The sequence below is a fragment of the Taudactylus pleione genome, unplaced genomic scaffold (genome assembly GCF_031769625.1).
Source record: "Taudactylus pleione unplaced genomic scaffold, aTauple2 ptg000230l, whole genome shotgun sequence".
NCBI classification, from domain to species: Eukaryota; Metazoa; Chordata; class Amphibia; order Anura; family Myobatrachidae; genus Taudactylus; species Taudactylus pleione.
In genome coordinates, this window is record NW_028284632.1 from 9523576 (window position 1) to 9536358 (window position 12783).

At 47.2% G+C, this 12783-nt stretch overlaps 1 protein-coding gene across 1 annotated transcript in view; it reads right to left on the reverse strand.

Annotated features, from left to right (window-relative positions):
- Positions 1 to 1689: 1689 nt before the first annotated feature.
- The window catches only part of BSND (barttin CLCNK type accessory subunit beta), a 41063-nt gene continuing 29969 nt past the window's right edge, over positions 1690 to 12783 (reverse strand). The window contains exons 3-4 of the mRNA XM_088479366.1: positions 7284 to 7520; positions 1690 to 2372 (exon numbers count right to left, since the gene is read on the reverse strand). Of these exons, the coding sequence (XP_088335492.1) occupies positions 1970 to 2372; positions 7284 to 7520 (640 nt within the window). The 3' untranslated portion in view covers positions 1690 to 1969. The remainder of the gene's footprint in view (positions 2373 to 7283; positions 7521 to 12783) is intronic.

Sequence of the window (12783 nt, forward strand, 5' to 3'; positions counted from 1 at the left end):
TATTCATCATGACTCCAGCAATTGTTGTTGCTTTGTAGACTGTAAGGGGTATATTTACTATAGTGTGGATTTATAGAAGTGGAGATGTTGCCCATAGCAACCAATCAGGTTCTACTTATCATTTATCTAGCACCTTTTAGAAGATATTTGCTAGAATCTGATGCTATGGGCAACATCTCCATTACTTTAAAGTAGGGGTGAGCGGGTTCGGTTTTACTCGGTTCTTATCGCCACTTTACCGCAAATTCGGCTCGATTTTATTCGCTATCCAAAACACGTGTTCGGCGATAGCCAATAAAAAGATCCGAGTAAAACCGAACCCGCTCACCCCTACTTTAAAGTAAACCATACAAAATCGAGCAAGTTGACCGGCATGCACAGCCGATGGACGATATCGCTATCATCCATACGTGGCCGCGCACCGCTGGTCGAAGGTAAGTTGGTAGGGACCATTTAAAAGAACGATTTGAAAGATAACGGTAGCGATAGCGATAACGTTATCGTTGTCGTTCAAATCGTCTTTTTAAATCATTACGTTTGTACGCACCATTAGACAAAGAAGAAGAGAACAGACTTTAGACAGCTTGGGGCTGATTCCAGGTCAGATGCAATGTGGCTGTGTTTGTGTGATGCAGAGGAAGCCATATTTACTACCTTATGCTAATGCCAGTTTCCGTAGGGCTAATGCGGGCATCCGTGTGGCTACTAGCGGGAAGCTGCACTGCCAGCTGTATTTCCATCTGCAGCAGCAATCATCATCATTAGCAGCGGCACGTGCACCAGCCCCATGCGATTTGCAAGAGACAAACTTCCCTTCCCTGTGCATGTTACTCATCTAGCACGGATCTCTAGCTACATGCCCATGACACTCGCTCAATACTGAACAATTATATAAGATCGCATGATTACCGCTCAGTTACCGCTCCAAAACCCACATTTCCATCCGATACAGAATCAGTATAAATTATCTTCTGAGCATGCGTTGTATGCTAAAACTGGCTATTTTTGCATCCTTGCAAAGAGATGCATCTGACTGGGCCTTTCTGTTTAAAGCAGAGGTTCCCAAACTCCGCCATTGCCGTCCACATCTTAAGTATATCCATGTTTGAGCACAGGTGACTTAGGCCCTGATTCAGAGCCGGACGCTCTGACCAGAGCGCTCGCTCTGAATCAGGGCCCACCTCCAGAATTATGGAGCGTCCTCCTGGACGCTCGTATAGCTGTGGGTCACCACCCACAGCCTATACGAGCGTGCAGGTTGATGGTCGCGATGGTCTTGACCATCGCGACCATCGCCACTGCGAGCCGGAGCCTGCGGTTGAGTTTCTCAACCGCAAGGCCCGGAGTGATTTTGGCTCTATCAGAGCCAAAATCACTCCCACTGACATCACTAGTGATGTCAGTGGGCCGGCTTCTGATGGTAGGCGTTCCCTTGGGAACGCCCCCGTCTAGAAGGCACGCCCCCGGCATGCCCACAAAAGGGGGCGTGCTGTCAATCAACATCGACAGCACGCCCCCTTTGATCAGACACAATGAGCGAAGGAAAGTCCTTCACTCGTCGAGTCTCGCGCATGCGCACGACGGAGCTCCCTCCGTCGTGCGCATGCTCAGTGCACACCATCGACCCACTTGCGAGCGGACAGCCACTCGCGAGTGGGTCTGAATCAGGCCCTTAATTAGTATCTCAGTCAATATGATTTAACCATCTGGACTCAAGCATGGATATCCTGAAAACCTGTACTGTAATTGTGGAGTTTGTGAACCTTTGGTTTAAAGCAATAAAAAAGTGCAAGGTTATATCTTTACTTTGACAGGTGCTTTCAAAGCCCATGTGTACTCAGGGCCCTATAATGAATACAATAATTACTCAAAACCTTCATAAATCCTTGCCTATACTGTGATGGAGTTCTGTCCTCAGCTTCAGATAATAAAACTATCTATGAGATTATCTACTTTGTCTGCTGGCTGATTATTGTTCACAGTCTGATTCACCATCCGGCATTAAATTATCTGTTTCGTCCTTCATTCCATAATACAGATCATCTTCTTCAGAGTTCGGAGTGGTACCCAGGATGAATGATGCATTCCCTGGCTGTTCTCTACTGCTGTAATGGTGTCCATGATGGGGAGGCTTGCAGCTTACTTGTTGCACACCTGGATAGATGGCTTCGCACGACTGTGCATCTACCATTTCAATTCCATCACCCTGAAGGGGTTCTATGACATCTCCGGAAAGACGTCCTAATAGCACGGCGGCGCCATGTTTGTGTTGCCACTCCTCAGAACTGGTCAGAGATGAATTACTGCTTCCTCCATCGTCGGATGTTGTCACATTGGTGTCTTCTTTCAGAGAGGCCAGAGGTGCAGACTGACTACATGAAAATAAAACAACCATCTAGTCAGCTGGAGAAAAAAAATCTTAACACAAAGTGATCACATTTGTACAGAATAGGTTAATGAATCACAGTATGGAAATAATCACGGGTACAGTCAGTGTCTGGCATCAGCTACTGTGTTTCCGCAGCCTTACAGGTATATTTATTTTGCCGGAAAACTCCCCCCAAAAAACAGACATTTTCAGGGGATCCTTTGTGGAAGGTAAAAATCCCCAAGAAGTAATAAGCAAGGACCGTAGTGGTATCTCCAATATCTGCTGCAGTCTCTCCATTTACGCCCACAAAAGCAGCCCCCATAGCTTTCAGAGGGGGCTGCTAAACTGACAGATTTACCAAGCTCCAGATTCACTAATCTGTCAGATTTATCAAACTATCAGATAAAGGGGTCTATTCATCCTCTCTTAACCACTTAACTGACTAATTCTTTCTCCAAAAACCGCTCCGAAATTGTCGGTTTATTTTATGATTGAGTTAGGTCAGGAACAGCTTATTAAAACTTATCCAACACAATTTTGTAAAAATAAAAATGCTGTATACCATAAAAATGGCAATTTTTATGGTATATACTAGTACTGATGGCCATCGATAGAAAAATCGATTGTGACCACAGCTGCCGATGTTTCATTAACATCGGTTGGGGGCTGCCATCTATATACGTGTATGTATATATATATATATATATATGTGTGTATATATATATATATATATATATATTATGGCCAGGGCTCTGATTTACTCATGGGGGTGGGGCTTTCCACAATGGGGGAGAGGCTGCTGATAGCGGGGGTGGAGTGAGGGAAGGACAGCGCTGATAGCGCTATCTTCCCTGCCCGGCATCTGCTGCTAGCCGGAGTTGGAGGGAGAGAAGGACAGCGCTGTTAGCGCAGCCTTCTCTGCCCTGTCAGCAGCCGCTGCTGCTAGGCAGAATAGGGAGAGAAGGACAGCGCTGTCAGTGCTGCCTTCTCTGCCCTGTCCTCTCAGCAGCTGCCGGGAGAGGGGGTGGGTGCGCCGGCGCTGGGCTGGCCGATCACTGCAGTGATAGACCCACGGGGAGGGACAAAGTGCGCAGAGAGACCAGGAGGTCCCTCTGTGATTGGCGACTGCTAGAAAATGATTTTCCAGCAGCCGCCCACAGTGCTTTTCTGACTGGTCGTATCAGATACGACCATGTCAGGGAAAGCCCAGTCTGGTATGGTCGTATCTGATACGACCATGCCAGGCAAGTGGTTAATTATACAAAAGCAGGAATATTAAGGGTGGGATGTGCTAACCTTGCTGTGTACATCCCGCCAGTCACCACAAAATGACTAATCGCATAAGTACTAACATATACGATTAGTATCGCAAAAGACAGCTCTTGCGATAAGAGCTGCCCTTTGCGAAGCAGCCGACGCTGGGTGAAGGGGTCTCCGTCCCCTCCAAGACACGGGAACTTCCTGCTGGTGACCTGTGCAGGAAATCTCGGGCTCCTCCTCCTCCTCCCTGCACCCGGAAGAAGATTAAGAGGAGAAGGAGGCGGAGGACCCAGGAGGAGCAAGGGCAGCAACCAGGAGACTGAGGTGAGTGAGGGCCAATGCTGAACGACTGCAGGGAGGCGGCGAAGCGTCGGGAGCATGATGCGGTAAGAAGCCTATAGGCTTCTATAGGGTAACGCCAGGATTTTCTGGCGTTACCCTCCGCACCGGAAATAGGGTGGCCGGGGCTTAGTACATATGAAAATGTGGTAAAAGCAGTGGCTTATCTAGGGGGGTGGTTGAGCAGGGGGGCGCCGCCGGCTGCAGTCCAGGACACCGTGGTCAGTGTAGTGCTGACCGGACAGAGTTCGATCAGTACTACACAGTAACAAACACACAGCTGCCGGTGCCGGCAGCTGTGTGTTTGTTTTAATTAGCAGCCAATGAGAGTCTCTCATGAGCTCCATCTTCCGGGTCCCGCAGTGGGTGATCAGAAAGACGTCATGACGTCTCTCCCTTAATGCAGACCGGGCCGGCCCAGGAGGACGGAGGAGCAGATGGCGGCGGGAGCAGGAGCCGGTGCGGGAATTCAGGTAAGTTTTTTTCTTTTCTCTTTTTTTTATGTGTGTGTCTTTGTCTGCACTGCTGGGGTGTAGACCGCTATTGGGTGCACTGTATCGGGGGGGACCACTGCTGGGTGCACTGATTCCGGGCTGGGGGGACCAGTGACAAACGCAGGATTTCTAGAGGGGGGTTTCCAAATGCTTGATTTTAGAGCGAGTGTGGCCAGTCCATGAAGAGGGCAGAATTAGTACTTATCCAGCTTTAATATGCATCATACAAAGTGTATTGTGTGTCATAAATCCAGCATATACAGGATCACAGTAAGTCAGTTGATGCGGCAGTAAGCCATCCTGCCTGAGCTGAATGTTTTTATGTTAGATGTGAGCACCATTCCAGAGAATGGGAGTAAGCCCGGGAGCCTGGAGGAGCAGCAGAAGAACCTAGCACTTCCCTGGACATATATGTACATATTGGGCTCTATAGCAGTGCATCCCTAGCGGTGCATGTTTTCCAGATCTCCTAGTTGGTGCACAGGTTATTTATTAGTGGCTGATACATGTTAAAAGATCCACAGGTGGTACAAATTATTTCATTTGTGATACTGAGATGAACATGTAGCACTAGTAAAATTCTATTATATTACTATTTCAACTGTGGTCATGGTATGTGCTGGGGAGGGGGGTTTCCAGGCAGATGGAAACCCCCCCTGCGTTTGCCTATGGGGTGAACTACTACTGTGAGCCCTGTATCGGGGCAGACCACTACTGGAGGGGGGGACAACTACTGGGGGCACTACTGGGGGGGACTACTACTGGGGGCACTACATAGGGGGGACTACTACTGGGAGGACTATATAAAGGACACTTCTGGGAGCACTGCATAAGGGGGGCTACTACTGAGGGCACTAAATAATGGGCACTGCATAAGGGGGACCACTACTGGGGGCACTGAATAGGGAGGACCACTATTGGGGGCACTGAATAGGGAGGACCACTACAGGGGGCATTGTATAGGGGGGATCACTACGGGGGCCTGCATAAGGGGGACCACTCCTGGGGGCACTGTATAAAGGGCACTGCATAGCGGGGATCACTATTGGGGGCCTGCATAAGGGGGACCACTATTGGGGGCACTGTATAAGGGGCACTACTCGGGGCCTGCATAAGGTGACCACTCCTGGGGGCACTGTATAAGGAGCACTGCATAGGGGGGATCACTACTGGGGGCCTGCATAAGGGGGACCACTACTGGGGGCACTGTATAAGGGGCACTACTGGGGGCCTGCATAAGGGGGACCATTACTGGGGGCACTGAATAAGGAGAACTAATGAGGGGCTGCATAAGGGAGAACACAACTGTGAGTACTGTATAAGAGGCAATGCTGTGGGTCTCCATAAGGGGGACCACTACTGGGGGTACTGCTTACGTGGGACTGTATAAGGGTCACTGAATGGAAAGGAATGTTCTCAGAGTGACGAGAAAGGGGAGTGTGTCATGTTGACATGCCCTTGTGACCACGCCCATTTTTCGTTGCACACACATAGGGGTGGGATCCATTTTTCAATTTGCCCTGGGCTCCGAATACCCTAGTTATGACACTGGGTAAACCCCCCAAAAAACTGGGTTTTTACCGCATTTTTCCTTTAGTACATCCCGCCCTAAGAGTCAGCCCCTTTCATCATTCTTGTAACATAGGAGATATCATGCGCGATGCTGCGGGGAGGGGGGGATGGAATGGACACCCCCGGTGGCCTCGAAGGGGCAGGGGGGGCTATATTGGACACCGGAGGCCCCGGGCGGTAGGAAATCCTTATCAGGGCCGGATTAAGGGGGGGGGGTGGTGACTGGGGCGGTCGTCCCTGGGCCCCCACACATGGAGGACCCCCACTAGCAGTGGTGCAGCCGGTGGCTTGCACTGGGGTCCGCTGTCTGCACTCGCCGCTAGTGTAGTGTAGACCGCAGTGAGCGCAGCCACACTACACAGTTACAAATACACAGCCGCCGCCGGGGGGGGGCAATGCATAGGGGGGTACTACTGGGGGCACTATATAAGGGGCACTGCATAGGGGGAATACTACTGGGGGCACTGCATACGGGGCATTGCTACAGAGGGCACTGCAAAGAGGGGACCATTACTGGGGGCACTGCATAAGGGGCACTGCTACTGGGGACATTGCATAAGGGGCACTACTACAGTGGGCATTGCAAGAGGGGCCTTACTACTGGGGACATTAAGGTGAATAAAAAGGAAAAAAAATGTTCCTAGGGTGACAAGAAACGGTGGTATATAAGTTTGTTGTTTGTTGCCCAGGGGCCCCCACAGACCTTAATCCGGCCCTGATCCTTATGGATACCTCACCTGTAGGGGGAAAAGTACTACTTTTCCAAAAAGCTGACTCCGCAAACAGAACAGCTTTTAGAAGTAATTCCTTTGTTAGTGAGGCATGATGAGTGCCTACCAAATATTTTTTTTAACTTGCAGCAAGTTTAAAACATAATTATCACTTGTGAGAGAGATAATTTTAAGTTAAATAATATCTTATATGTAAAGTATTTAAGGGTTGTCACCAAATCCCAAACACTGTCATCAGTTCTTGACTGCGCACATCATCTTTATACCCATTGGGTCCAGAAGAGAAGTAATATAAATAAAACAATGTAATTTCACTTTTAATGCAATGTAGGAGAAAACCACTTGGCCAACCAGTTAAAAGAAAAACAAGAGGAGGGGAGCAGAATAGGTTATAAACATCGGCAGAGGCACCCATGGACAGTATGGCTCACTGCCCGCTATCTGGTTCTCCTTTCCTTCTGGAAATCTGTGTTCTCATTATTCATACTACATCCTATACAAGCTCTTGTTACTTACCAGATAGCGTCTGCTATTCCATTCTCCTCCTTGCCCACAGAATTCCTGTGTATTTCTACCTTGGCTTGCACCTTGGGCTGTGAATGCCCTGCCAGCATGGCTCGTGGGAACGGAGGTAGTGACTGGTCTAATATGGGGTCTCCGAGTTCCTCCACCTTGATGTGAATCTGTTCATAAGATGGTGGAGTAGCTTCATAACGCTCGGCTTCCTTGCTGCTTGTATAAGGTGTGGTAGACCTGGTAAGGAAAAAATGCTGCAACATTAGTTGGATAGTCTATTAATGGACTTAGGCCCTGATTCAGAGCCGGACGCTCTGACAGAGCGCTCGCTCTGAATCAGGGCGTCTTTTTTTTTTTATATGGAGCGGCCTCCTGGCTGTTCGCATTGCTGTGGGTTGCCCAGAGATCTTTCGTCTCAAACAGAGCGGAAAGCTCTCCCACTGACATCACTTGGGATGTCAGTGGGGCCGCCCTCAGACGGTAGGCGTTCTCATGGGAACGCCTCCGTCTGGGCAGCAAACCCCCGGCCCGCCCACTAAAGGGGGCGTGCTGTCACTCAACATCGACAGCACGCCCCCTTTGGTGCGAGACCCGGAGCGACGGATTGCCCGTCGCTATCCGGGTCTTGCGCATGCGTATGACGGAGCCGGATCTGGCCACTTTGATCAGGATTGTGATTGCAGTGACTACGTAGACCCATCGTAGAGTGATTGACAGGAAGTACCGTTTGTGGGAGGTGACGAGGGGGGTGGTCGGCGAAAGGCAGGCGCACCAGGGTGTTTGAACCTCGTTGCAGGGCGTGCATAAATTATCAAGGTTAAAACGTAAATCCGCACTCTCTCTATATTAATCTCAATTGAATAAAAAAAAACAATCTATATAAATATAAGAACGGATGGAATGTATATATATTCACAATAAAACAGTTTATTAACCACTATAAATAACCCATGTAATTGTAAATACTATGACATGAGTTGAAATAACAATAAAAAACTCTGACAATAGAATAGAATATTAAATCACACTGTTACACTGTTATATATGAATATATTGATGATGCTAATCACTGTGATCTGTCACAGATGGATACATATGATGATAGGTAAATAGTGCAGTCCAGAACTGAAAGGCTTTCTTGTAAGCGGAGCTGTTCACACTTCCGCATTTATACAGAATATTGAAGCTAATTTATTAGCAGGTGAAAAATAGGATGATACTGATCATCTATAGAATAATGGAAAAGTCATATATTCAATTAAATGTTAAATCATTAACTTCAGCCTTTTGACAAGCATTGATAGCAGTATCCGTATTTGTGATCACAAGCACTTGTTTGTTTGTTCCCAAAGATGTTTTAATTAGCCTTGCGCTGTAATATATGGTATATACACACATATTGGTCCATCAGAGTGTTTCTTCCATGTTTTAGCTCAAACCGCTGTGAGAGATTGAGCACAGTCTCTGGGCAGAAATATCTAGACAGCGACCACTCGGCCAGGCAAATAACTATCACAGCCACAAGCAGATCTTATCACCTAATAGCCAGACCGTGTTCTCACAATGTGAACTGCATGTACTCATGGACTGTTGATAAAACAATGTGGGGGCCCCCTCTCTGTGGTCCGGAGTCCCGTGTTGTCACGGCCAGGGTATTTCAGCATGGCGCTAGGCGAGTGTTACCTGTGAGGTCATTGTGGCGCGGGCTGTCTGGTGGCGGAGCTGGTGTCTGGCGGGGGGCTTAGGCTGCGGGCCTGTTGTCACTCTGCGCTGGTAAGGCCTGGCGGCGTCTCCATTCCGTTTGGCATGGGCGCCGCCATCTTGCCTTCTGGCCATGTGATGCGGCTGGCCAATCCTGGTGAGTCACATGTTCCCTCCGGCCAGTAACAGCACGGCATGGGGTATTTAGGAAGGGTCAGTGCCTTCCTTCTTTGCCAGTGCAACGTGTATCTCAGCCTAGCTGAGAGGGAGTTCTCTGTGCTTACCTGTTCCTGTGAATTCGCTGTCTGCCAGTCTGCCTGTCAGCTCCTAGCTCCCACTGGACTACCCCGCTTCCTCCATCACCCTTGCCCATACCTGAGTGCCTGAGCCTGCTGACATCCTGCGCTTCTGTTCACTACCTGCAAACCTGGCTTGATTATTTTCAGTTCACTACCTGCAAACCTGGCTTGATTATTTTCAGTTCACTACCTGCAAACCTGGCTTGATTATTTTCAGTTTCCCTACCTACACACCTGGACAGCTCTAATTATTTCTACTTGGACATTAACCCTTCTACTCCCACCACAGAACTCTTGTGCACATTTATATATTCCTGGACTTTTATTTACTGCCATTATATGTCTACTCAAGCACTTATTAAAAATCCTAGTTTTATTTTCAAATCTGCTTCTGTGTTCGCTCCTGCTACCACCCCGGGTCCACAAACAACCCAGAACATCACACGTGTATTCAGCGGGGATATTTATAAGGCCAGGCCGGGTGCTGCTGGTATATTAGCCGTTCGACGGGATCCGGAGCATGGACGTCAGTGGAACATCAATCCAGTGCAGCAAGGCAACAGTGCAGCAAGGTAAGTTTGAAAAAGCGTCCTGCCAAACGCGTTTCGTCATGTATCATGTTACTTTTTCAAAGGCTACATATACAGATACAGGCGACAGAATTTTTTATTTTTTTTATCCTATGTGCATAGATTATCCCCTGCAATGTCGCAGAATGAGGGCTTGTGCAAGTGTGTGTGAGGCTGCGATGGTACTCGATGTTACCGATGGTTTCGCAGTCTTGCTAAAGATTATGTGTGTGTGTAAGGTAAGGTGGGCGTCCTTATGTTGACGGCATATTGATCGCAATGGATTAGCATACTAACGCAGTGAGACTGCGTGCGTAATCGCTATTGCAATCGCAGCTGCGATCAGTAGTGAATCAGGCCCAGAGAGCTTTTTCCATAGCCTTGCAGAGCTTTACTTAATAGGAAAAGTACTCTCCAGTGCTGATAGCAACACTTAAAAAATGTATATGACACTGTAATTCTATTTGGGATAATACACCTGGTTCCCATGAATGTGAGTCATCAATAAGAATTGTGTCTGTGACATTATGATGGCGATTCAATTCAGCGCAATGCTAAATAGCCCCGGGAAGGAGTTCCTGGAACTAATTATTCACCGCGCTGTTACATCCGACTACAACCACTTAAGTCGGAGAATGCCAGTAACTGCGCCTTAAGCTGTGTTTAGTCAGCTTTCTACAACTAAAGTTTCGGCCGTGAGGATATTAACGCCCTGCTAAGCCAGAAAAGAGCATCGCAGCCAGCACTTAAGTTGTATTTCTGCTCACACCTGTCGAAGCTGGATAATTGGCTGAGGCAAGATCAGTTTAAAATTGGATCACAGCGACGCCATCTTGCGACTGGCCGCAAGACGTCATCTTGGAAATGAGATTGCAAGACGCCATTTTGCGAATGGCCGCCTAAGCATCAGTTTTTAGATAAACTCACACTTTAGTACATGTGGTGATATTACTATTAGCATCATGCGATTGCATCTTTCACCATTTCTCATACACACATTAATACGCACAATTGCGCTGTTAACTAGTCGCATATTAGCGAATGCATAAGACCCTGTATGAAAACGCTGAATATTACCTCCATGCACACGCATCTGCCCCAAGTTATCTAGCGTCTTTACATCAAACCCCACATTTTCACACTTTACATATCCACATACAAGGTTCCATAAGGTATAAGATTCGAGTATGCACATTTATTATCATTGCTAGGAAATAAAGGTTATTTCGTAACTAAGGTTTTATATGTGATAAGTAAGATATGTTTGGTATTGTACTGATGCGTACTCTCTCACAGTATTCCGGTAATATCGATGGAGAGATCGCAACATGCATTCTCAACTTATGGACCGCAGAGACTTCAAGCAACAAAATGTACATTATATGAACAACTGTTAGGATTTGCATGAGGTGGGAAACCAGAGACCACCAGTTGTTAGAGGCTGGGCTGTGTCTATTTGAACCAACCTGTTAAATGCCTTGTAACATATGCCCTCTCCTTTAGGACCAATGGTATTAGCAACAAACTTCTCTATTGTGTTGTTTATTTCTGGGGGGTATAAATATGTGTGCTCTGACCCTGGGTTCCTAGTCTTCGTGCTGAATGCTGATTGACGAGGGGTTTCTTGCTGATGCCTACAACTGGACCAGAGAGCGCTGCGTATGTATAATTGTACTTGGGTCTGTATAATCTCTTTGCGCTAAGATTATATGAGGATCATAGCATGTAACTGCTGTACTTTTTACTTGAATAATACTTTGTGCTTTGGAACCACAGGTTCTAGATCTGGAGTCTTTATTTACTGAATGACTGCATACGCAACTTAGCATCATCCTTAGAGGTTTATAGGCAGGATATTAGAAGGTATAGGCAGGGGTATATAGAGGTTCAAAGACAGTATCGTTAGTTGGGGGCTCGTAGTGAAGTCACTTACTCGCTCACACGGCACTTACGGTTATCGATTTCTCACCAAAGGGTGGAGTAGCCACATGCAGGGTTTACCTGCAACCGCTTGGTGCTGAGAGATCGCTACCCGTTTTCGTGTGAGCCAGTGACGCTAACTAGAATCCAGGGACAAGAGAGGAAAAAGTTTGTTTTCCTTTGTTGATAGAACCTAACATTTAAAGGGGTGCCGCAGTATTGAACACGCAGCTGAGTCGCAGTTTTGCGCACAGTACAGATGCACTTTTGTGTACGCAGCTAAAGGTAGTCATACGGTTGTGTGGTAGTCGCATTATTGTGCATCCGACTGGTCGCACAGTAGCGTATACGTACTTCCGGTCGTGCTGCCACGTGTTTAAACAAAGCCGTTGAGGTTTACATTCTTTTCAATTGTTGTCAATATCTGGGTTAACGTGTATTTTTCTGGGCAGGAAAAAAGTGTTTAACAGTGAGTATTTGTTGGTAGGGGTAAGTTGTGCCCTAAAGTTAGAGGTACCGTATGACCTTTAAGGGCTAAGTACTAGTCGCTCGGTAAGCAGCTTACCGTTCTATACACAGTAGCAGGTGTACATGTTGTCTTTGTTGTAGAGTGGTGCATGGAAGTAGCCGACTTAAACTTCCATAGGTGTGGAAGTTGCCTTCTTAAATCTTATCCGGGTGTGTGGAGTAGCCTTCTTCAAATCTTCACAGGTGTGTGGGCGCTGCCGTTTAAATCGTCCACAGGTAAGTGAAAGTATCTTGATTGTCTTTCACCAGTTTAAATCTTTATTGAAAAACATAGGAGTTGTCTCAGAATGGGAGCCATGCAAACAATAGAGATGTTAGACAATGATGTGCTGCTAATGGAAGTGCCGTTTGGATCGGCCCGTTGTATTATGCATACTAAGTACGGTACTTATGCAATAAGGTATTGTGATGTATGGTTTAAAATGACGATGAAGAGTGTTAGACCGTTTCCCAGAATTGGTAGTTTTGATAAAGATGTATTAG